At 41.0% G+C, this 26,662-nt stretch overlaps 1 protein-coding gene across 1 annotated transcript; it reads left to right on the forward strand.

Annotated features, from left to right (window-relative positions):
- Positions 1-395: 395 nt before the first annotated feature.
- On the forward strand, positions 396-21,264 carry dusp3a (dual specificity phosphatase 3a). The gene is made up of 4 exons (XM_084078872.1): positions 396-765; positions 966-1,075; positions 8,998-9,230; positions 15,629-21,264. The coding sequence occupies exons 1-4, from the start codon at positions 694-696 to the stop codon at positions 15,856-15,858; spliced, it is 645 nt and encodes a 214-aa protein (XP_083934998.1). The 5' UTR covers positions 396-693; the 3' UTR covers positions 15,859-21,264.
- The last annotated feature ends 5,398 nt before the right edge of the window (positions 21,265-26,662 follow it).

Below are 26,662 nucleotides of genomic sequence, written 5' to 3' on the forward strand. Positions count from 1 at the left end.
GTTGTGCTGTCCACAGCGAAGAGGATTATTAATAACGGTCACAAAATGTTTGTATCTCTTCGAAAGGCTGATGTGGTAATCAAATGTCACATTTGCCACTAACTATAGTTAATGGTTTTGTTGGTTGCCTGGCCAACCGTTGACAACAAAGTTTGTTATGTTATGTTATTGTCAACGGTTGGCCAGGCAACCAATTAAACCATAGCCAATCACATCTCGACGCGTCTATCCGGGCTATGGGATCTAGTCGCCACCCATCCCCTCCCTAATATCGGGCGGGTCGTTCGTCGGCTCTGTTGCTGCCCCCCCCCCCCCCCCCCTCCACCACTCCCCTCCTGAATGTACAGTGTCTATCTACCGGGAAAGGATCTGACTGTACAGTGTCTAATATCTATCTACCGGGGGAGGAGGATCTGTTTTTAGACTAATAGCCTACACACGACGACATGCGCGGAACAACAAGTGTGTGACACCGACCGACGATACAATCTAACTCTATATGGATACAATGCTGCAGCAACGACGGAAACGGACACAACGACTCCGTTGGTTTCTTTAATTGGTAGTAGTAGTAGTAGTAGTAGTAGCGTAATCAGACACTTGTTTTTATGTTAGGTGAAAGAAGAGAGGAGTGATAAGAGTGTGTGTGAGAGAGAGAAAGTGAGTGGGTGTGTGTGAGGGAGAGAGAGAGCCATGAAGAAACTGAGTCCCGCGAAGCATGCACCAGTGGCGGTGGAGGTCCCCGCGTCGCCGCCAGACAACCAGGTCTATTTTACACTTTGGCTATTCAAAAATATCAGATCTACAAGCTCATAGCGCGGCACCGAGTGCCGCGAGCTTGTAGATATGCTATTTTAGAAAAATCGTGACAATTCGTGCAAATCTTTTGAGTGTGTGTTGTATTCTTTTAAAGCGAACATTTCTAACCCCAACATTTGTTTCTGGGGGTCCATCCATGGTTCCAGCTGGTCAACGTGCAGCAGCTCAACGAGCTGCTGATCAACGGCAGCGGCTTCTACAGCCTGCCGACGCAACACTCCAACGAGGTCTTCCCCAGGATCTACGTCGGCAACGCGTAAGTAGCCTATACATAGTTATACAGTCCCTGCGCGCATGGTGGTGGTGATGTCCACCTCCATCAATGGACACACGCTGGCCCGACACAGTATATAGCTTGGATATATATATATAAAAAAGAAAAAACCTCTTCATTCATGTCAGAAGACAATGACAGGTGTCGCGTCTCATATACAGAAGCGTGATGGACCACTTATTATTAGTGACCTATTTTATTTTATGATAATGATTATTTTATTATCATTTGAGTCATCCCTACTAGAACGAATCATACGACAACAGCCTGTTGTAAATCAAATATTCAGTTGTCCTCCTCTATAGGGCCTGTATTGTATCAACCTATATCACCAGGTAAGGCAGCGGAGCCCCGACGGTGGAACACGAGGCAAAAAAACAACAACAATGATTTGATTATAGCCTAATAAGAAACAGCCTACACCTATTTTCCTTTGACGATTATAGAGAAAAAGCTTTCGTGACACCTCTGCTCTGGCGTGAAGGACGATACAAAGAGCACGTTTTGCCTCTCCATCGTTTTTCTTTCTCTTTTTCTTTTCTTTCCCCCCCTCCTATCGCCTTCACATTCTCCAGACGTTCTTTCGCTGATATATCTATTCAGTAGCCTATGCTTTTAACAAGAGACACTCGCAAATATTGGTGAATTGGAGATGGGCGGATGTCTTTGCAAATTCGCAATACGATCAATTAAACATAATTGAATGAACGCGATATCTTAAAGGATTCCTGCATTGATTGTATAGGCCTGTAGTAGTAGCTTGGCTAAAAATAGAACATTCTCTGTTTGACACCTTTGGCGACGCAGGGCGACACAATCAATGGCCTGACATGCAGCGTCATTTTGGTAACACGTATGACTTATATGCCCTTCAACAACACAGACTCACTCACACCAATCATTGGAGAATTGCCGAGATTTAACATGCATGCCACATGAGAAAGGAACACATTTTGGCATGTTTTCTCGTTTGTTAATCAAATGCAGTGGGAGTGGTGGCTTGGGGTGGAGGACAGGATTCAAACAGGTGTTGCTTTCATCGCAATCATTTCATTCCACAGTGTCACAAATTAGCAAAGTATGAATTTCTTCATTTATTTAATCATATATCATAAACTTTATTTAACCAGGGAGAAAAAGAATCACACAGAGCTATGAAATCTCTTTTACAAGTGAGTCCTGGCCATATCAAGGACATCATAGATGATTGTAAATAAATGTAGAGCAGGTGTGCTTCCTCTGATTGCCTGCTGTGGCTGCTCAGCTACACACACATTAATGAGTATAACAATAAAAATAAAAAGCACATGCAAAAGGTTGGATATACTCCAAAGAATACAAAGTCTTGCCTGATGTAGTAGGAAAAAAATTGAATTCATATCTGAGGAAACGTTAAACTTTTGAATTCTCAGTGCATCATGAGCCCAATATTAACACAGGCTAAATCATACATGCTGAGTGCAGCCCTGACACACTCCAGTACACTTGAACCCAACTTATTCTGGGGATAACATACAATGAAAATAGTAGATCTACAAGCTCACAACAAAGCATATTGACGCACCGTGACCTTGTAGATGATATATTGTCCGCAAATATATTTAGTGAGCGGGGGCCTAGTATAGAGTATAGGGTTTAAGTGGTTAATATGGTATACGTATATAGGCCAAACCATAAATCCGTGGTAGGCTGTGTAATGAACAAGTCGACTCTAAGGGAATTTACAGCTCACCATTCCAGTAAAGCCAGTACCTGGTATGCTGGCGTCCACCAGATTGTGTGAGAATAATACAGTGCATGCATTCAGAAATATGCATGTACCTCACAAAGCCCTGTGTGAGTCTGTCCACCTGTTTGCTATGGTGAATTCAGATAATGTGTGACACATTAGCTGAATGATGAATACAGAAGGGGCATTCTGTATTCATCAAAGGCCCCTTTCATTCTTTTCTCACACCACATATCATGTCTCATTGTTTTTCTTCCTCCATGACTTTGTCGTTCTTTCTTCCTTCCTCTTCCCTTTATCTGTCTTCCCCTGTCCTGACTCTCCTGGTGCCATTATCTGTAATAAGTTGTTGTAACATGTCATGTGTGGAGTGACGTACAGTATATGCATGCTGATAATATTTGATAATATTATAGATTTATTCCATAAGTAAAGAATAAACCTGCCCAACTTGATAGTGTCAGGCAGATGCATCGATGCCAGGGACAATTGTAGCTGACAACCTTTGAAAAACTTTGGGTGAATTTTCTTATTGGTAAATGATTCTTTCACTTATGAAGTGACAGTCTGTGTAAACTGCATAACTCAGTAGCCCAGATCCCTGAAATAGTTTTCAAGTTTTGGCAACTGTTGGTATATATACAATATGCAAAACAAATTATATTAAGTATATGTTTCAGATATACTGTAACACATATAATGCCGTGTTGTAATGTTTCCAACGAACACCTCTAATTCACTCCATTATATAACCATACAATGCAAGAACAAATCCATGATGCAACTGAGAAATGTACTGTGTCTGTCCAATCCATCACTTTACTTCACTCACTGCCAAGACAGTGCTGGAAGGGGGCACGCAGGACAGAATGCAAGCACATTATCTCAGTGGTACAACAAAATCAATTTGAATATGCCACTCTAGCTGGCCAAGTCTCAAAACAGAGTGTCAGAAACCTTGTCCTTACACATGATGAAACAGACTTAAAGACTGCTGCCTGCATGCTGGTTTTCAAAATGTGTTATGTTAAAAATAATAGTCAACGTCTTTTGAATCAGTTTAACATGTGGTTTATCACTTAAAGATTGCCTGTATAAATCCTCATCTTTTGAATCAGTTTAACATGTGGTTTATCACTTAAAGATTGCCTGTATAAATCCTCATACTAAAATCTGAGTTGGGAATGTAATTGGAGATGCCAGTAGCAGACTGGACTCGATAGAGTAATTGCTAATAAAATATGGATAGTTGCAGCCCTATACATGGGTGAGCGATTTGCAACTGTCCCATCTACAAGCCTCTCTTGCCTATTCTTTTCTTAAGAACACCAGTGTGGCTGCCCCTGTGATAAAATACAGATTCCATAGTATCGTAGATGCCTGACTTCAGATCATTAGATCCCAGTTACTGTTAAGTGATTAAGGAAAGATTGGAGAACCAGGCGACGTTTTTGGTTCTCTGAGTTGAACACTTGTACTGAAACAGAGGCGGGCCTCACCCTTTTTGGTTCTTTTGTGGCCTGATAAACTCCATTGTCTCCTCGACTTCTATCACACCATCCACAGTAACAGTGTTTGACATGTTGAGATCATTCTGCAGTGAGGTTGCTCATATGTGATGTTAAGCGCACAAGTGGTGCTTTAGCTTTTTTGATGAATGTTCGCTGCCGCACTATGGCAGGATGATATTTGAGTTGTATGGTAGCCCTACAACCTACATTGTCTAGCTGTATCTGTGAGGGTGCTCTTGGCTACGCACTGAGTTGGCTGTAACCTTTAACTAAAGCACAACATCTTACATTTACCTGGTTGTTTGAGGCATTTCCCAAGTGTGAATGTGTGTAATATTTTAGGGAAGTGTGGCAAAGACAGATGTGGTATTGATTGATAATTAAATTAGGGTCTAGAGGCTATGCTTTGACCACGGTCTGGTCCAGAGAGGCGGGTCACTATGCTGCCTCAGCCTTGAGCTGTTACAACATACATTTCCTGGCTAGATGGCAGCATAATAAAACTGTCCATTGAAGATTAATGGGTTACACAGTTATACTGTGCAACTGTGTATACAGTTGTACTGTGCAACCTTTTCAATTAAACAAAAGTTACTCTTGTTATAATCCTTGACTGGTATATTTTTGCACATAAATGTGTTTTTTGACGACTTCTCTGAATAAAATGTTTAGTTGTGTCTGCCCCCAACACTTGCGACAAAATGACATAGACACCGGAAATATACCGGTAATGTATTTATTGATGCAATTTGTTTCAACCTGAATTCTGGGAATTGCAGTTCTAACAGACCATACACAGACCAGAGGTGTGGTCTAAAGACTACTAAAATGGATAGAATACAGTTTGACTTTAACATAATATATTCTTTGGGTACCTGGTTGAGCAGCCACTTATTGCACTGATTGCATGGTCCTCCTTGTGAGGCCAAGGACCAGAATTCAATGATGGCTCTTGGCGTGTGTCTCTCCCCACCCCTCTACCCCCTAAAATATATCTTTAACTTTAACCACTTAAAGGGATATTTAACTTTCAAACATGTTTGGGGTCATTTTAATGTCAACTCTGGCTTTTGTGAGCACCCCAGACAGGTTTTAAGTTGCTGGATTCAGATTTAGATATTTGATATTAATTTCTATCAGACACGCCCCCTTCCTATACAAACCCATTATTGTAACTTCAAACTCCATTTTAACCATTGGTTCTGGTTACTGATATTGTCATTGTAATACGTGAGGGGGGCATGTTTTTTTAATTACTTTTTTCATTTATTTTATTTTATTTTATTTTATTTTATTTTATTTTATTTTATTTTATTTTATTTTATTTTATTTTATTTTATTTTATTTTATTTTTTATTTTCAAAAAATACAAAAAAATAATTAAAAAGTAATTGAAAAAACACGGCCCCCTCACGTATTAGAAGGACAAAAATTGTCTGGGGTCCGGTATACTACATGCTTAAATTTTTATATCCCCGCCACCCCTGTGTAGCATTTACGCTTTGAAGACGGGGCTTCTTGGTATAATTTGTGGATATCTGCTGTATAATCTTGTTGAATAAAGACAGTCAATACTTTCCCATAGGAGGAAGTAGAACATGAACTGTAACCTGCTCTGGCTGTGAAACCAGGTGGGTTGCAGTTCACACATGCAACTAATTAAGTCATTAACTTTGAGACACCTTACATCTATTTATTGATGTATTGAATACATAACACCAAACTATGTCTATGTTGCAAAAGCTGTTGGGAAAGCTGTTTTTGAAGCTTCAAGCGGCAAGTCTCTGGAGAAAGAAATATCACCACCCTTTACCGCTTAGAACTGAATATTGATGGATGGGGTTGTGAGTCTGCGCTGACTGAGATGCTTTTATCTCAGCTCACTTTAGGCTTTATGGAAGCACTCTCTCGTGGTTCCAATCGCTTACTGTACTTCCTGTCATTAGGCAGGGCTTATTCATCCAGTCAAATTGAACAGTAGTGTTTCGCTTAGCTGGGCAGACCGGGGCCTGTAGTGTCCAGGAATAGAACATAATTTTTCAGTCCTACATAAGTGTAGCGTTAGGGCACGGGCACGGCAAAGTGTTTTATCCTCAGGTGTATTGGTCCTTTGTTTCCCCTGTGATCTGACTTCCTTCTGCAGAGTTGTGATCTCTATTTTAGTCTTTTAAGGTTCACTTTTTTGATGACTGTTGGAGAGAACAGATCTTATGCAATTATGCATTTGACCTCTTTGTCTTCCAGCAGAACATTTTTTTCTTTCAGTATTTCTCTCTTTCTCTCCATCCCAGCGTTTGCCATAGGACACTTATCAACTGTCTATTCAATTCAATTCAATTTCATAGGGCCAAACCAATGTTATCACATGGCACTTTACATATAGAGCAGGTTAAGACCCATTTACAGAGACCCAACAATTCTGCCATAAGCAGGCACTTGGCAGAAGTGGCAAGGAAAAATCTATCCTTAACGTGAAGAAACCTCAAACAGAACCTGCCATCTAGGTGGGCAGCCATCTGCCTTGATTGGGGGGGGGGGGGGGGGGGGGGAGAGAGAGAGAGAGAGAGAGAGAGAGAGAGAGAGAGAGAGAGAGAGAGAGAGAGAGAGAGAGAGAGAGAGAGAGAGAGAGAGAGAGAGAGAGAGAGAGAGAGAGAGAGAGAGAGAGAGAGAGAGAGAGAGAGAGAGAGAGAGAGAGAGAGAGAGAGAGAGAGAGAGAGAGAACAAGAACAACTACATTAACGGTCCGCAGCCATAGTCCGTTGAAACTAAGGGTGCGACAGTCAATCGAAGTAATCAATTCAACCGATCATAACAAATAATCGCTAATTAAATAAACTAATCGATAAGTTATACATCCCTATTGTGGACATGTCATTATAGGCGAAAAGTTTTTTAAAAAGTGTAAAAACAAAAAAGATAAAGCTATTTTTACGCTATTTTCACTATTTTTGCACTACACTTTTGTGCATATAATTTAGTATAATTTATCAATTGATTGATGCAGTAAAAAAAAAACGCATCTCGATTATTCGATAAATCAAAAAAGTAATCAATAGAACAATCGCTAAGAAAATAATCGATAGTTGCAGCGCTAATGGAAACCCTCGTTCTGCAATCATAATCCATGGAAGCCGTCAAGCCGCAGCACATTAGCACGTCTTATCACATTACTGAGCAAGTTACACCACATCATTCACTAAATATGGACAGAAATCAAGTATTTTTCCAACCTTAACTCCTGAATAACGTCCAAAATCATTTGTAAACATAAGGGTGAAAGTGCTGCCTGAAGTTGCGGTTGTTCGGTTTGAGGAACACTTGCTACTTAATAACTACTTAATAATGAATGTCTTGGGACTGCGGATAGCACGGCGAGGAGGCAGGAACAGGCCAGGTGAAGAGAGCTAGAGAGGCATTGGTTGATGCATACTACATGTAGCCTGTGTGCACTACATAAATATAGTAAGGCCTGCAACATCTACTACTGTACGTACATATGCTTCAAAAAGGGATGGGCAATTAACCGAAAATATATCAAAACCAATATTTAGGACCAATAACCGACTTAATCTTGCTCATGTAGGTTTATTGATAAATTGAGAAGCAGTTTTATATACATATACGTGTCTGTGTATATAGATATAGATATAGATATAGTAGATATAGACATAGATGTAGGTAGATCTGCTATTTTCAGTAAAAAAAAAAGAAAGAATATGACTCAATTTACCATGGCACTGTTAGCCCAGACTTATCACAGCACAGAGGAGACACAGTGCAGTGTGTGTGCGTGCGCGTTCGTGCGCGTGTGTGTCTGTGTCTGTGTCTGTGCCTGTGCGTGTCGTGAGTTTATATGAGAGAAAGAGTCTTGCGTAGCTGATCCAAGATCTCATGGAGTTCTGCATGTCTCCATCACCTTCTGAAGGAGCCCAGGGCCCTGCAGCTGACATGGAGACAGATGGGCTGCCTCCTCCCTCCAGCAGCCATAAAGCAAAGCGGGGGGCAAGGCTGGTCTTTATTAGTCTTGCGGAGCAGGCCAGATGACCTCCAGCAGTCCACAGGGACCCATCCAGGGTCACCTAATCTTGACTCCCTTGCCTGATATAGACCTGAGAGTGTACCGGGAATTATGTAACCAAATCACTCTGAGCTGTCGGTGTAAACTATGAGCATATTATTTGAGGACGTATGGGCTGCTGGGGCCTCATTTATAAAGCGTATATTGATCATAGATTCAGGTATGTGAGCATTACTAAAAATTAGGGATGTGCACAGTGACTAATTTCACTGTTGGTTAAAATATTAATTTGTACGCGATTAAATGAATAGTCTAAAATTAAGGAAATATAGCCAAAACGTAGTACATTTCAAATCTATAAGGCCATAGAATGCATTAAAATGACCCGCACACCGTCTGCACTTGGCATCTGCCTGAATAAGGTCTATTGACCGAAACGTTGCCTTAATAAAGTTGTCCTTATTGTGCAAGTGTAGACGGTGTGCGCCTGTGCGGGTCATTTTGTTGTATTCTATACGTCTGCATACATTGCTACTTAAACACCTTGAAAAGAGGACAGTAGTGTACAGGAGTGGCAGTTGTTTTCCATTGTCGTTGAGTGCTCTTCCATTCATCCCATACTTTGTATTGATCTTCCCATGTGCAGGTTCGTGGCACAGAATGTAATGCGTCTACAGAAGCTTGGCGTGACGCACATCCTCAACGTGGCGGAGGGCAACTCCTTTATGCACGTCAACACCAACGCAGAGTTCTACGCTGGCACGGGCATCACGTACCACGGTATCAAGGCCAACGACACGGAGAAGTTCAACCTCAGTGACTACTTCGAGGAGGGGGCTGACTTCATTGACAAGGCTTTGGCAGACAAAAATGGCAAAGGTGAATGTGGTGGGAAACCTTCATACTTTGTCAACCGACTGTAGAAATGTGTCAAATTTCTATCGAAAATATTTAGAATATATAGTTTTTGTCATACAGAGTAATCAGTTTGTTGGTTGACAAAGTATAAGCTTTTACAGCCCTGTTTGTAAGAACACACACTTTTCTTTTCTTTCTTTCCTTATAAGTAGGGATGTCCGATATTATCGGCCTCCCGATATTATCGGCCGATATTAGCATAAAAATTGATATCGGGAAAATATCGGTATCGGTTTAAAAAAAAAAAATTAAATAAGTTACAGGAGTTCTTACTGTATATGGTGTGTGTGATATGAAATTTGAGCTTACCCTAATCACAATAATCCCCGCATATATCGGTATCGGTTGATATCGGTATCGGCAATTAAGAGTTGGACAATATCGGTATATCGGTTATCGGTAAAAAAGCCAATATCGGACAACCCTACTTATAAGTATAATGTATGCAGTTGTTATTTGGACTAAGCTATTGTGATGCTGTGGTGATGGGGTTGTAAGTGTTTTTCAGTGTGTATGGTTGTGATGGTGGGTTATGGTTGTCTTTAATTTAGATCAGTGGTTCTCAACCTTTTCTGGATCAGGGTCCACTTGAAAATCTCAAAACCCACGGGCCACACATCTAACCACTTCAGGTCTGATGGGTGGGTCGCGTATATTTATTATGGTTTGGCGATGAATTGAATCGGCTTTTAGGTACTCTGATGAAGCTTATCTCCCAACCATAGGGACTCCGAATCCCCCGTACGAAATCAGCAGATCCAAAACGACAGGTGGTAGCTGGGGTGGTGGAGGGTGAGCAGCAGTTAATGCAAGGGCTTTAGGTGCTGCAGCACAGGGCACCAACCTTGGGGGAGGGGGGGCACCAATGGGGTGGGCAAAAGTGAAAGAAGACTCAACTATCGCTGCAAGATCATCCACATTTTGAAGTAATGGCTGCTGAAGGACCACTAAAACGGTGACACGCGTCCGTGAAGCAATAATCCCCCCCCCTGACTTAACGGCAGCAATGTTTTAGCAAGACAGATGTGAGATGTGCAGCAGCTGTACCAAGCGCTCATTAGTGATCACTCCATCGATTGTGTTCCAGCTTGGATCAATGGCACTAACGTAATATACTTTAGGTTCCTATTTATCGGGATCACAAAAAAAGATGTCTCTGTGTAGAGCTGTGTGTAGTCTGCCTTTTGACTTTATTTTGTGGCTACAACAGTTAATCGAACTAATTGATGTAATCGATTATAAAAAAAACATCATTTAATCTTTTGCTGTTGAAAGTTACAGGATATGGTGCATAATCTGCAAATGATGTGTGATATGAAATGTAAGCTTACCATACTGTATAAACACAATCATTGTTTAGTTAACATCATCCATCCTATACTTAAAAACTTTGCGCACAAAAACATAAAAATATGACATAACATAACAAAATGATAAAAAATAAATTAGAAAAGATAATTGAAAAAAAGTACCTCTCATGCAATAGAAGGACAGTATCAGTCACCAGAACCAGGGAGTTGTGTTTTCAATGCAAAACGTTTATATGTTGTGGTCTGGATCTTCCGTCAACTTGTGAATGTGTTGTGTGTTTGAAATGTGACAGATCTGGGAACTGACCTCAGAAATCACTATCGCTATCTTTATGCAAATTGTACGTGCTCTCTGCTTTTATCATGAGTTGTATTACTTTTGTGGTTGTTTGAGTCTGAGGTAGCAGGAGTTAATGTCCTATTGTCCTAGGCTTGTTATGCTGGCATAAGAATGTACGTATAAATAGAAAGGAGACTGGGGTCTATACAAAATTCAAAGCTTTTCAAAGAGAAGATCAGAAGAACCTGATGTCTGTGTCACTACAGAAGCTTCACAGTACTTTGTTCCCACCAGTTGTGACATGAAACTGAGACAGATTCTCTTCTTGTTGCTCGTCTTCAAAAGACAAGCATAAAAAGAGCACCAGACTCCTTCAGGGCAGAAGATGTACAGGGAGCTTTAGAGGTACAAGCTTTTGGATCTAACAAAGGGAAAGACACAGTCCTGAATATCGTTGCTCTCGGGCATTTAAACTTTTTATGTTTTTTCATAAATTGATGCCTTACTTCATCATGCAAGAGTGTCGTACAAAAACAGTGAAAATAGCACATCTACATCTACAACTTGTAGACCCGCTTTTTTCACTATTTTTAAATGTTTTTAAATTAACCCATTAAAAGCGGGAAAGCATTTGTGTCATTTTAGATTGGAGCTAAAAAGCATTATTTTATGCTTTGACTATTCAAGAAAAGCAGATATATAAGCTCACAGCATGTCACTTCGTGCTGCGCTGTGAGCTTGTAGATCTGCAATTTTTGAAAAATCGTGAAAATGTTTGCAAATCTTTTAATATATGAATTCTTTAAAGAAAACATTTTAAAAATCTTTGCCTCTGAGGGTCCCTGGAACAACATATTTTGAGATGGGGTCAGTGGCCAAATGCATATAATTTTGGGTGGTCCTTGACATGAAAAAGTTTGAGCACCACTGATATGTACTAGCAACATAAACGTTAGGATTTAGAAGACATTTTGAAGAATCGGCCTCAGGTCTTAATGGGTAAGATTAATGATCAAGAAGGAATGGTTTTGGACATACAAGGTTTCCACCCGAAGGTGAGATATGACGTGTCTCAGGCTAAATCTGACACACTCCTGAGCCCTGACACACATTCTGTTATTATGAGATCACGTCCCAGTTGAGTCAAGACAATTTCACCAGTGTTGGACCTTACCTAAATCCAGCTTCTGGGTTAGTGTGAGGTAAACAAGTATTAATGGTGGCATTGTGGTTTGGAGACAACAGGTCGATGACACATATCATGTGCTGGTGACGTGTTGAGGTTGATTTCTGGCTCATGACAGGTATCTCATGATCTGTCATCTCTCTCTCTCTCTCTCTCTCTCTCTCTCTCTCTCTCTCTCTCTCTCTCTCTGACCATCTCAATCTGGCCTATAATAATAAACGCATAATCTAACTGGTTAATTTTCTCAGAAGGTAATCCTGTAACGGAATACTTTTTAATGGCTGTAATCCTGTAACTTAACAAGTAACTTTTAAAAGTAACGTTACCCAACACTGGTCAGCACTGTGTTTCGAGTTTAAATTCAATTGTCCAATGTGTGGCCCTTTATCGAAAGTCACTATCTTTCCCATTTTTACTGTCACCCTCAGCTGTCACAATGTCCTTAGAGCACCCCAAAAAATAGGAAAATAGCATGTTTTGGGAAAGTAAGTAGTACCCAAAGTCTTACTTTCAGAAATAGAGAAAATGGCTGATCTACAAGCTTGCAGAGCAGCTATTTCCACCGTTGTATGACAAAGTATAAAATAGGGCTTAAGTGATTAAATTATTAATTTTGACGCACCTGTTTATTATACAATACATTGCAGAGAGACCAAGCAGCGTGCCAGTCTTGAACACGCAACAGACACACTTCTAAGTGACTGTGGGCGTCCACCATCAATCTCATTCAGTTGATGAAATGATCGAAATGTGGAGGTGATTAGTTTAACCAAAACAATATACACACTGGTGGTAAAAATATGCCACGAAGATCGATTCCTCAAAGCTGCAGACCGTTTAAACCAATTAAACCCTTAGTTGACCGAAGTCCTCCGGGGGTCTATACACTAGGGCTCCTCCTTTAAGTTTTTTCCCTTTACACTAAATATCTTTGCAGAAAATAGCTGACGCGTTGTGAGCTTGTAGATCTGCTATTTCTTGCCAAATGTTCGGCCCCCAGAATAGGTACACAAGGGTTCATGTGGGTGATCGACCCCCTCCGTTAGCCCTCCCAGGTCCTTAGACAGAAGCCCCCCTTCGCCTTACAAAGATAAAGAGTAACAATCCTTCTTCATCTCTACCAGAGCTAGAACCCCAGGGGCCACGCACACTCCCAAATATACTCAAGAGTGTTGACACACCAGAGGGACACGTTTAATTGGTGTCCTGAACCCTGTGTTTTATGGCAATGGATTTAATGTCCTCTCTGACACAGAGGAGCAATTATAAAGCATCTTAATTCCCAGGCAATTTGGCAGAGACGCCCCAACACCCACGGTAAATCAGTGGCGATGGGCTACAGTAACGAGTGGACAGGAGAGGCGAGGAGAGGAAACAACGTTTCTAATGAGACTCTGCCCCATCTTTCTATACACAGTTAAAATCCTGTTTAACCCATTCAATCCGGGAACACATCTGTGTCATTTTAGATTTCTTTGGCTATCAAAAATAGCACATATACAAGCTCATAGCGTGGCACTGAGTGCCGTGCTATGATCTTGTAGATCTGCTATTTTTTTGTAATCGTGAACATTTTTGCAAATCTTTGAATATATATATACATTTTAACTCAAATCTTTGCTTCTGGGGGTCCCTGGAACAACATATTTTCAGATGGGGGAGGTCTGCGGACAAATACTGTACATATAATTTTGGGCGGTCCTTGACATGAAAAAAGTCTGAGAAAAAAAAACTGTTAGGATTTAGAAGACATTTGTAGAATCCCCAGAAGCAAAGATTTGAGTAAAAAAAATCACTTAAAAAAAAATCTACAAGCTCGTAGCGCGGCACTGAGTGCCGCACTACAAGCTTGTACAGTATATCTGCTATTTTTGAATAGCTCAAATTATAAAATAATGGTTATAGCTAAAAATCTAAAATGACACAGTATGCGTTCCCGGATTGAATGGGTTAAATTAATGATTTTAAAGTGTAACAGTGTTCAGCTTGTGACATTATCTGACATTTTGTGACCTCTTTCTCTGTTCTCTCATAGTTCAGCACTGTACTGTTAAGCCTGCACGTAGCACATACCACCAAGGCAATGACATTTAAGTCAGAGAGTATATATTCTGTCACACATCAATCAATGTAGTTCTGACCATAGAGATGTGTGTTTTTGGTCTAACCATACGATTACTGTAATTTAAGAAAACATATTTTTTCATCATTTACGTCATTCTGGGTTATTTTGCACAATTCCCCTGGATTTCACGGCAAGACCTCTTTTAGAACAGAAACCTGAGAATTAAAAACCTTCCGGTGACGAAAAACCTAGCATCCCTGGGGACAAACACTGCAGACGTCAGATTTCAATATTTTGGATGTGCCTGCCAGAATATGGAGTTAAACACCTGCAGAGGCCAAGTGTGACTATGAATAGCTTTCCCTGCATGCGTTCTGGCAATCTAGCAGGTAGTTACAAATGGCAAGGTGCATTCCTCCTGGGGTGTGGGCTATATTCCATAATGAATGTTTGAGTTTGAGGGGGGGGGCAAGTGGAGTTGGGAAGCGGGTCTGAATAGACACACACACGCACGCACGCACGCACGCACACACACACACACACAGTACAGAGTACCCTCTTGAAAGCATTCCTGTTCACTGTCACACAACCCACACACACGCGGTCCCCAGGAAGAGTTTGAAGTACATCACCACCCCCCATGCCTCTCTTTCTGTTCCCACAGATTATGATTCACAGACGCCTGCATGGCAGATTGCACGTAGTGGGCAGGATGTGTTACTAGTTGAGTTGAAACTAAGACATTTGACATGGCCTATTGCTGTTTATCCATAGTTTCCTAAAGTATTATTTATCTGCTCCATCATGCAGGGGTGGCGCTTGCCAAAAAGAACAGAAAGTAGTCAGGACGGGAGAATCATATATCGACAAGCTATGAATAGATCTACAAGCTGTAGGCTTGTAGATCTGCTCTTTTTGGTATGTGACACCGACATACAGTGACAGGATTTTGGTTCGTATCATATTGTAATATCGTGATGTAATATGTGTTCTCAAAAAATCTCAAACATTGTCAGGAAATGTTATCATAATCTGTTGCATTGCGACACGTTGTGAGCTTGTAGATCTGCTATTTTGAAAATGATATTATCGATGTTGTTGTCACAATATTGATATTGAGATATTAATATTGTACCTGGGGGGGGACAGGGCATTCTCTATTGCTGCCCCTTCTCTCTGGAATGCACTCCCCAACCTCATCAAAACCCACCTCTTCAGGAAAGCTTCTCCCAGCTGAGGTCTAGTTTAGGATGTCTCCCCAACCCATGCTTAACATTTTATCGATTTTAATCTAGCACTTATGTCTGTATTGTTTCCGTTGTTTCTTATTAAAGTAGTTTCCTTCCTTTTCTTTATGTAAAGCGACTTTGGGTACTTAGAAAAGCGCTATATAAATCTGAGCTATTATTATTATTATCATTATTATATCTGGTCAAAACTATATTATTTGATATATTTGCTTTTGTCCATATGGTCCAGCCCTAATATTGATGTACAGTATGTCTCTGTGTTCTCCAGGGAAGGTGTACGTGCACTGCAGAGAAGGATACAGCCGCTCGCCCACCATGGTGGTGGCTTACCTCATGCAGCGTCACGGGATGCATGCCCGGGCGGCCCTGGCCACCGTGAAACACAAGCGGGAGATCGGCCCCAATGACGGCTTCCTCCGCCAGCTGTGCCAGCTCAACGAGAAGCTGGCTAAGGAGGGCAAGCTGAACGGGGAGGTGGGCAAGCTAAAGACCAAATAACCCCCTCTCCCCCAGTCCTGACCAGACCAGCACAACACTCACTGGACACGATTGGTAGACAGAAACAATGTGCAATGTGAATTTATTGGTCTCTCTCACACAGTGTATCACACACACACACACACACACACAGACACAGACACACACACACACACACACACACACACACACTGTAAGTGTACTGTACACATGTGCATACATGCACATAACCCCAAATGCAATCTGCCAACCACACGAATGGACACCACGGGTCCATTGTTTTGTATTTTGCAGTATGGTCCATCTATCTGCCTCTACCTGCTCCTTAACACAGGGTCAGAGTGTGACCTCAATACTAAAACACCATTCCCTTTTCTGACTCCATTCCACATGGGCATCTCCTCAGACACGCCACCACTGGTATCCCAAGCACTCCAAATTACTGCCGATGTCATTTTGCTTGACGTGAGCTACTTAAGAAGCCTTCTGCAGGTCGAACCAGACAGGTTCTGTGCTCCGCTTTACGAGTGCAGCGAGTCCAAAACGGTGATACACAACAGTACATTATAGCACAATCATTCCATAGTTTCCCACTGCCGGGGAATGTTTTATGAAGCGACAAAGTTGTCAGAATGCCAGCAGAAGTGCTCCTGAAAGTCTTACAATAACAGAGATAATATGCTTGAATAGTAAAATGTTGAAAAACGTACATACAAGCTGAGGTTCACACTTGATGTGGGAATCAAAGAATCAATTAAGAAGTAAACAAAAACAGTCAGACATCATACAAAAAATAGTGACAAAACAAAAAGTCCTGTAAAAACGATTTGACAGAGACAAAAAATCAAACATTCCATGAAAACAGAAAAGATGTCTGCCAGGGTTTTGTTTGCCCACTTGACTTTCAGATGTTTTTTAGCTAACTTATATATCTTGCCAGAAACAGAGTGTTCAAGAATGTGCTACGACTTGTACACATTCGCTCGCATTTAAATAAGCAAACTCTATGCAGAATCTTCCGTTGCCACTCTTGACTCTGCCACCTGGTGTTAGCATTGTAATGCATCGCTAGGAATTGGACACCGGACCACTTTCTGTATCAAGAAAGGCACACTAGCCATGCCACAGTTATCTACTGCCAAATCCATGATACAGCCATACAGTAAATATCCAGTATCACCATTCAAACAACACAAACACACACACACACACACACACACACACACACACACACACACACACACACACACACACACACACACACACACACACACACACACACACACACACACCCTGCCACTTGCCTTGCTCTCAAGTGTATGGACTGCAACCACATACGATGCCTGGCTTTATGCACATCACTAGGTCAAACCACAAGGCCTTTTATTTGTCTGTTTTAGTACATTGCAATATATGTCAATACTCCCATCCGCCCAGTAGAATGTAATGATATGATCTAGATATGCTAATGCTTTATATTCCATATCACTTCATGGGCTGTTACGTGTAGACATAAGGTAGTTTATTAAAAATATGTTTCTGTAAACTATAACTAAACTGAACACCATACTGCACATGGAGTTCAAGTTCACTTCTTACTAGAGGTCTTCCCCCTGGGGATTAGTTCTCGTCCCACTCTAGAGTAGACCCTCTGTATAGCCAGAAGAGTACTGTCTAACTTTGATCACTGTTCCACTTAGCAGTGGTGGACTAGTACATTTGGGATGAACAAGGAAAAAGAATGAGAACAACAAAGAGAAACTGTCATAGAGAGAGGGAGAGAAAATGGAAATAGGGGGAGAGAGGAAACAGAGAGGAAGGAAGACAGGAGAAGACGAGTGGAACAGAGAGAGAGAGAATAAGAGGCAGAACTCTTTAGCCGGACGCCAACCAGCGTCACTTCAATTTGCACAACGGCGAATGCAGCTAGTAGTGTGTCCACTATGTCCCCACTATGTCAAATTGCATAGCAGTCACATTCACACTCTCACGCTACTAGTAGCGGAAATTAAACACTTCAAATAGGTTAGGTCATGTCATTATTTAACAGCACTATTTATTCCTCCTTTGATCTCTATAGCTATATACATATTAATATATACACGTATATAGTATACATATAATTATGTGTTGACATATATGAATGTATGAGCAATGTGTTTATAATGTGTAGCTAGCTATCGTTAGTACATGTCTTAGTCCTTATATATTCACTATGTTTGTATATGATATCATCATATAATAACCGAATTGTCATGGCTCTCTTGTGTGAACACCCCCGTTCCCTTTTATGTGTAACACTGAGTTAATTTACATGTACGGTAATTTTGCTATACAATATTAATTTTGCAATAACATTGCAATATTATCTTGAATGATATTGCAATGTTTTGCAATACTATTCAGGATTAGTGGAATTTTGCCTGGATTAACTCATATCCTAATGTGTGTCCGATTACGGGGTGTTTTGTCAGTATTGTCTGTAATGCCTCAAAACACATTATCCAGTATTCTAGATTGTTGTTGTTGAGATCTGTGTAAGGCAAGATTTCATGGTCCTAACTGGAATATTGTGCTACTGTACTGCATATCTACAGTATGTGGATATACATGACTTAGGCCTAAATATGATTATACACAGTTTTGAGCTAGTATCTGTAATGCTTTGTGCATGTAAACATATTCGTGGTTATGCTCCATCGCCTCTTCATCTAGTGGTCTATGCTTTTTATATTTCTCTCTTTTTTTGGTTTTGTTTTGTCCTGCTTTCTTTCTTTTTCTTTTTCTTTTATGTGTGTTCATGGGAGAATGGGAATCACTGGAATTTGTTTGAGGCTGATTGAGTCAGGGTCAAATGGTTCTATGAAACACGACAACTAGGAGCAAAAGAATGTCAAAGAAAGAAAATAAATTGCCAGAATTAAAGCCGATAGCAATGTAGGCCATCATGCATCGAGATCAAAGTTGTGCAGCTGTAACTCGTGGGCGAGACTTTGCGTATACTGCGTATGTACAGTATACAGTCCCCTGACTCTGGCTCTAAGTGATGATAATGTCGCCTTTAGCTGGTCAGCTGTTTTGGTTTGGTTTAGTCAGCATGTTCTTATCTATCCTCAACCCTGGTCTCTGGTAATAATCATACGACCAGAAGTGGATAAAAATATACTTGACTGGGGGTAAACAATGGGTAAGTCTAAAACGATTTGCTGAGGTTCATCGTTCTATATTTCTTAATACAGTATATGCACTATAAGGCATACTGTGTATTAAGTGTCATTTTGTTTTCAGATTGTCAAGCAAGAACTTAAGTTGCTTTACAGATGCTTTACAGGTGCTTTACAGATCTAAACCATGAACCATGAGCTGTAAATGATTTGTGAATGCAGGCATTCAAATTTCAGATGGTGCCTATCTCATTTTGGAACAAACATATATATGCTATTGTTGATTTCTCTGGTAAACAATAATGCTTACCTCAACTAGGCCTTTTTCCACATCTACGTATGTTTGCTCCAGGTCTGCTCATGAAGCACACTGCCGTCTGTCCACACCATCTCATCACCAAACAAAACTACAACCAAAAACACACCCAATCGCACAATAATGGACTTCCTCCAATCAAATTAGTTGTTTTACTCCTGAAAGTTATTTTACTCCCTTAGTTGAGTCTGTGTATACTATGCCATGTTACAATAATCTGGGAACATGGTAATATACTGTAAGTAGAGCAAAAATATGCTGTAGATAGATACAGAAGGAGAAGGGTAAACAGAAAAACACCTTTGTGTCATCACACAGATAGGCCTACCACACATTAAGATTGTGCCAAGCAACCTGTTGTACAGTATCTCTTTAAGAAACAAACAAACAGAAAATAGCTTGCCGTATCTGTTTACAAATGTTTTTGTTTCAGGTTTTTGTTCTCACACAACTAGAATTTTTCTGGTTTGAGTGTTTGGGTGTGTGCTTTGTAAAAGCAACCTCCCTCCAAATACACAAGAGGCAACACTCAGTTCCATTCAGTGTTTGGTTTGATATCTTTGTTATGACCTCAGTATGTAATGTACTACTGAAAAGCCAACCCAGAATCAATCTGGGAACCCATAGGCGAAAAAAAGAAAAAAATGAATTTGCCTCTGGTGGCACTGCCCAATTCCCCGTTTAGAGACCGGATGTCGGCCCGTTTACTCTCCTTCAGCCCTCCTCTTCCGATACATGGTGCTTCTTTGTTTTCATTCCTAATAACAACAACTCTACACGTTGTAATGGGAGTTGCCGACAGATTCAGCTGCGGAGCTCTGAATCTCTTGAGAGATTAACCCACAATTCCTTAAAAAAAATCCATTATGGCATTTACTTTAAAGTAGAGCCTGACCGTATTAGTCAGCAGATTTTATTGGTCGAACTTTTTTATTTATTTTCAGAACATAATTCAGAACAAATATGCTTGGGGTCATTTAGAAATTGTTCTGTTTTTGTATGTTGGGCAATACAGTTTATTTTTAAGTATAAAGTCTTTCAATGAACTGATTGGTCAAGGCAAAATCTTGATTGCTGTAAGGAGAGTAAAAGTTCAAAGTTAAGATTTATTTCTCCAGTGTAGTGGTATTGCAACCAAGCAGGCATTTAAGTAGCATCTGCACAACAGGTACATCTGTAGATCAAACACCCTTTTATGCATCATGCAAGGAGAAACACTGCCACCTGCTGTTTAACGATTCCACTGGCTTGTGCAAACTTTTTATTTCATTTTCTCACCAGTTATAGTAAATGGTCTGCATTTCCATTGCACCTTTTTCCAAAGTGCTTTACATTCACCCATTCACACACCGATGGTGGAGGCAAACCATGCAAGGCACCAACCAACCTGCTCATCAGGAGCAGCGTCTAATGTTTTGCTCCAGGACACTTTGGGACAAAGCCAGGTGGAGCAAGGTATTGAACCTCCTGAACCACTGCCGTTATCATTACGTATAATAAATATATGTCATGACCTCATGAATAGTAACCAGTGAAGAAACAATTACACCATGTTGATGTTTCGCTGAGTCCGTAGGGGATCTTTTTGTTGTCCAGATTGTGAAACTCTGTAAGATCCATACCAAACTTACTGGTACTGTGGATGACACATGTACTGGCATTGTGTTGTAGGTTATGCTCATGGTTCAGTTCGTACTGCCAAGAATGTCAAATGTCACCTGCCATTAATGTATGTTATATACTGTATTATACTGAGTATGTTACACGCACTAAGGCTATTGTGAATTGCTGCATTTTACTGTCATGACTAGCCTACTACAGTACATACATGTAGGGTATTTTCTGAAATCAAACCTGTAGCTATAAAATGTTGTGTATACAAATGACACATTCCCTTTTATTCCTCATTTTAATTCAATATGTTGAGTTGATGTTTGTGATTTTGTCCTGTTCCAGGGGCTTGAATCTTTTAGGGTTTTTTTGTTTGGAGGTTGATTATTTTGCTATACTAATAAAGAATGTTCTTTTTTGTACAGTGAGAAACTCTTCATGTGTCGTGAATGTGTGGTTGTGACCTCTTTACCATGCTTTACAATGGCACCAGCAAAGTGTACCCTCTATCGTAATAACCGAGTCAAACAAAATGTAATGCCTCAACTCCTATATAATTCAAAGTGAATTGTCAGGGTGGGGGGTCCTCAGTTCAAATATGATTATGTTGGGGGTCGCAGCCTGAAAAGGTTGAGAACCACTGCTCTATAGCAAGGATTACTATCAGAATATTATATAGAGCTATATCATTCCTTTCAAAAAGTGAAATTCAAATAGCTCTGCCTAGTGGCTACTTTTCCAGAACACAACAGAGGTTCTCAGTCAGTTGTTGTCTGCCACTTAACTACTATAGTGTCTTTTCTGTTTTCTGTTATTGTGGGGAAGGCTTTCGTTGCTGGGTTTTAAGTGGTTAAATCCAAGAATGATATGAGAGACTATTAATATGGACATAAAAACACGTTTTATCTGTGTGCGTGCTGGTCTGCAATTAATAAGCTGCTGTTGTGTTTTAGTTTAATGTCAATTGATTCTAAAGCTTTGTTGTGATCTGTAAATATAGAATGACACTTCTAAATATGCAACGTTTTCACGTTTCATATTTCTACAGAAGGCATTTACTAAAGAAGAATTAATGTGACAGGACTTCTGGGAAATTAAAATCACTGTCATCATGTTCAAGAGAAGTTCAAGATTGATCTCTCTCTGGAGCTGTTGTGGTTTGTGACCAGTAGGTGGAGACAAACTCCCACAGAAGGTCCCCAGTTGAAATGCGCAGACAAGGGACAGACTGGGAAACAGAACAAAGGCGAGTACAAGAGAGACTGAGACAGAGTAGGGGAGACCTGACAGTGAGAACGGTCTCAAAGTGTCCATGATTTGATGCAAATGCTCTTTTACATTTCACAATACTCTGCAGACACACCTGGTGTTGGGGATGGCCCAGTCAAGCAGCCCGGTGTCCACCAGGGCTATTGAAAAGGCTCAACTCAATTGGCTGGATTCTGCTTTTCAAATAGTCATCTCTCTCCACGGCCCCTTGCACTGCAATTACTGCAGCCCAGCTGTGTGGTCCCTTAGGGGCCCCTAGTAGTGAACCAGGGACCTCCTCCCATGCTCAAACCGAATTTGAGCTTCAAGTGTCAGGTTCAGTTTCTTTCCACCACCGTGGCATGGATCTAATCAATGGATTGGATTCCTTTTAAAACACAGAAACTTCAAAATCAGATATTTTATTATTTGTATTTGAAATGAAAGGACTGGATCGCAACAGAGGTTTAGAGAAACAAATAACCTTTTCTGGTAGTGTGTTAAATATGCAGCCTGTGCTATCCACAGCTCCGTATCCAGGGTGAGCGAAGGAGAAAAAGGCCCAGGGTCATCAACAAGGAGGGAGAACCCCGGTCCAGAACCCCGGTCCAGAACTAGCAGGGATGAAGTGAAGAGTTTACATGTCAACTGTAACAGTTCATGTCTGCTTTTCAACGGCTCATTTTGAAGAAAGCCAGGATGCTTGTTTCTGGAATCTCCTCGCTAACAGAGCCAGGCTCAGTGTGATGAAGTGCCATTTATTTCAGCTATGTGCTGCGGTGGTTTTCACTGTGTATCTGTGTGGAAATGTTTATAGCGAAAGCAGAAGCCAGAGCAGGGCTCCGTCCCGTGAAGGGAATGTGTGGGTTTGACGGTGTGGCTGCACTGTTTGCTCCACTGTTAAGGTGAAGGGACACTTTCACTGCTGTGTGCAGTCTGTGCACACTGAAGGAACGGGTGCTTATGCCAGTGGTTCTCAACCTGTGGCCCGGGGACCACTGGTGGGCCGTAAAGACATTGCAAGCGGGCCCCCCAAATAATTGGCAAAACACTGAGATTGTATTGATAATATAACATTCATACAAACAAATCTTTATAAACTTTGAAAAAGGATTTTTCATTTTGATACTGCTAAATATGAAATATTAAGTTTTTGTTCACGTTAGTTCCATTGATCCAAGCCAGAACGTGATCGACTGCCGTGTTAAGTGGTCAGATGGGTGGGCCGCAAACACTTTCGAGATTTTCACGTGGGCCCTGATCCAGAAAAGGTTTTATACTTCATCATATGACCTTGATGAAAACAACTGATAACTAGAAAATGTGCTCCTCGGAGCACAGGTCTCCTCCGCCAGTACTGTTCCTGATTAATCCTGTCTTACCTCACTTCAAAAGATATAAATGATCTTTTGAAGTGACACACCTATTTATAGGCCGCTATTTCATCATGCGTCTCGCTAGCCAATCAAAGCACACCCTTTCAACATATTGTCACGTGTCACGTGAAGCTTGACCAATGTTAGCTTGGTGGACACACGGAAGGACGAGAACGAAAACATAGTCTCCTGGCGGAGACAATAAAACAAAACAAAAACATGACACAAGCACTGCAAGTGAGCGTTTCTGGTGGGTAACGTGGTCGTACAATAAAGTATAAACTAGCTAACTATAAATTAGAGTCCAAAATCCGTATTCAAGACCAAAGCCCCAATTCATGTAAATGTGAGATATTCATACATTCATACAAACATAAGGAAGTCTAGATTCTAAAAAAAAATGCATATATTGGTAGGATAGTAGGTTGACAGGAAACGGGGAGAGAGATGGGGAGTGACATGCAGCAAAGGCCGTCGGAATCGGGACTTGAACCCACAACGCGCTGTCAGGCTACGCCAGCGCTCCAGGCCAGGAAGTCTAGATATATTTTTTTATCAAAAGCTTAGCCCGTATATTAGTCACATATTCCAGCCGCATTAAGCACAAGCTAAACACTGCACTTTGGGGAAGTGGCTGAGATGAAAGAGTAGGCCTACCTACTGACTCACTGTCTTGATCATATCAGGCCCTTGAGGGCATGACATCAGAGCCAGTCATCACCTGTTGTGTTGTTTTATTTTTGATACTTGTTTTTAGGGGAAATGATTCAATAGTTAGAAACAGGATACACACTCCATTGCACGGGAGAAAATATATTTTTGGCCTCAAGAAGTGAGTCCATGAACCCAGAATTTCACCTCCCCCAATAATCTCATCAAATAAAGTTATCAGTTGCCTTTGAAACATTTATTGCTAGTTGGCTCCCCCCTCATTTTTACCCCCTTTTCCCATTGTGGTTTATGAATACATAAAATACATCAAAATATCGAGGGTATATTTCAAAAGTTCAAAACTCACTCACGTTCTTCATTTTGCCCATGTGTTTAGGGTTGGTTAAAAAAATATGATTACGGTCCTCCTAATTATTTACAGCTTTTTTTTTGTCTTTCATCTCTGTCCTCTTTTTTTAATGGCTTTATCAAATAGAAAGCACATGATACTCTCCTTAACTCCTCGTCCTTAATATCCCCGCAATCACGTCTCAAAAACAGAGGATTTAGAGGGGCGGGTGGGGGGACGAAGAAGGAGAAATGCACATCTGTGGTGCAGCACTAATTATTGGGAAATATTGAGAACGGGGGAGAAAACAAAAAAGGGGCTGAGGGAGACAGAGAGGGAGGGGTGTGGGGGGAGAAAGAGAAAGGGCCTTGGAATGGGATGGTTCTCAGATCATCTTCCAAGTGCATGTGGTGCCCGTGGTGGTGTTGGTTGTTTCATCTCCTCTGTCTCTGTTGTTTTACAACACTTTGCCGTGCTGTGTGTGGATCCTGCGGGCCCTCGGCCCGGGCGAGAACACACACACACACACACACACACACACGCACACGCACACGCACACACACACGTGCACACGCGCACACGCACGCGCGCACGCACACACACACACACACACACACACACACACACACAATTCATTAAAAAAACAGATACACATGGTAAAACTGCCCCTTTGGTTTTCCCTGATTTACATTGAGAAACCAGCTCAGACAGTCAGTCAGTAATCATGGCAATCACTTCATAGGAGTCTCTCTGTTGTGAGACAGCAGACATGATGTGCTAGACTTAATTCCCCCCAAAATATCCTGTCAGAAAAGAGACTCGGCCGAGGACAACGTTCTGGAAAGTACTGTGTCACGGGTCCACTCCTCAGCCCTTGGACTTTATCTGTGTTTATTACTTTTGGACTTTTACTATGTATTCCTGTTCTGTTTTGGTCTTCTAGTTCTCTGTAGTTTGTTGCCTTGGTGTTCTGTGTCTTATTTTGTAGTATCGTTCCTATTGTTTCCTGTCTGCTTAGTTATCCGTACCTGTCTTGTCTAACCAGTCCTGTGATTCCCAGTGTTTCCACCTGTGTCCCCTTAGTCTCCTAGCCAGCCTATCCCAATGTTGATTGTCTGTTCAGTTCACCTGTGTCTAGTTAGTCTTTGTCTATATATATTCCCCTGTGTGTTTGGTCCACTGTCCGTTCGTCGATGTATTTTGGTGTGTTTAGTTCTTGTCCCAGTCATTGAGACTTTCTAGTGTATACTTAAGTCTGTGATTCCTTGTGTTTTCCCACTGTGGGGTTTTTGTTAATAAAACCTCCTGAATATTCACTGCTCAGCATGTATCTGTCGTTCTGCATTTGAGTCCTACACCTCCAGAACCTCATCGTGACAGTAGTAAGCTGGTGTTGATTCATAAGATTGGTTTTCATCAGATGCAGTTTTGGTTTTTAACCACTTAAACCCTATATACAGTACTTGGTTGACCCGGGTCCCCCAGGGTTCTATATTTGGTCCCCTCCGGTTTCCCCCTCTACACCAAAACTCTTCGAAAATAGCTGATCTACAACTCACAACATGTCACGTTGCGACTTGAGAAGCATTGTGAGCTTGTAGATCAGCTATTTTCGTAAAATGTCCGCCTATTATCACATGCCTAGAAAAGGGACGCTATAGGTATGTGTGGTTAATCTTCTATAGTAACACATTTTATGAACACAGGTAGCATATCAAACTTCACTCTTCAAGATTGCAGTGCTCTGTGAGATTTGAATGCCATCTAAGAATAACATTTGGAATGCTGCCTCAAAACAGCAGTATTCTCCAACCTTTGCCCTCCAATTTATTATGATAAACAACTGCGAATGTGAAAGTGAAAACATTGTGTAGCTCTAGACTGTATGGAATAGATGTCTTATATTCCCTTTCCAGTGTGCTAGGCTTTTAATCAATGTCAAATGGTTTTAAGGTTTCTTTTCTTTATGTACTCCAGATGGCTATGTAGGTTTGTACCACCCAAATTGAACCTCTTGGGCTTAAGGTGTAGCCTACTATTTGCCCCTCAAATGTAAGTGCTTATTGCTTAAAATATTTTGGGTTTCAGCATAAACTGTGAGTGTTTCCAG

Source organism: Gymnoscopelus microlampas (assembly GCF_963454915.1).
Source record: "Gymnoscopelus microlampas genome assembly, chromosome: 14".
NCBI lineage: Eukaryota > Metazoa > Chordata > Actinopteri > Myctophiformes > Myctophidae > Gymnoscopelus > Gymnoscopelus microlampas.

Excerpts from the sequence above, each read along its gene's own strand:
- dusp3a (XM_084078872.1), top strand. The coding sequence starts at position 694 with ATGAAGAAACTGAGTCCCGCGAAGCATGCACCAGTGGCGGTGGAGGTC. Across the intron at positions 1,076-8,997 it reads AGGATCTACGTCGGCAACGC|GTTCGTGGCACAGAATGTAA; the intron begins GTAAGTAGCCTA and ends TCCCATGTGCAG. Across the intron at positions 9,231-15,628 it reads GGCAGACAAAAATGGCAAAG|GGAAGGTGTACGTGCACTGC; the intron begins GTGAATGTGGTG and ends TGTGTTCTCCAG.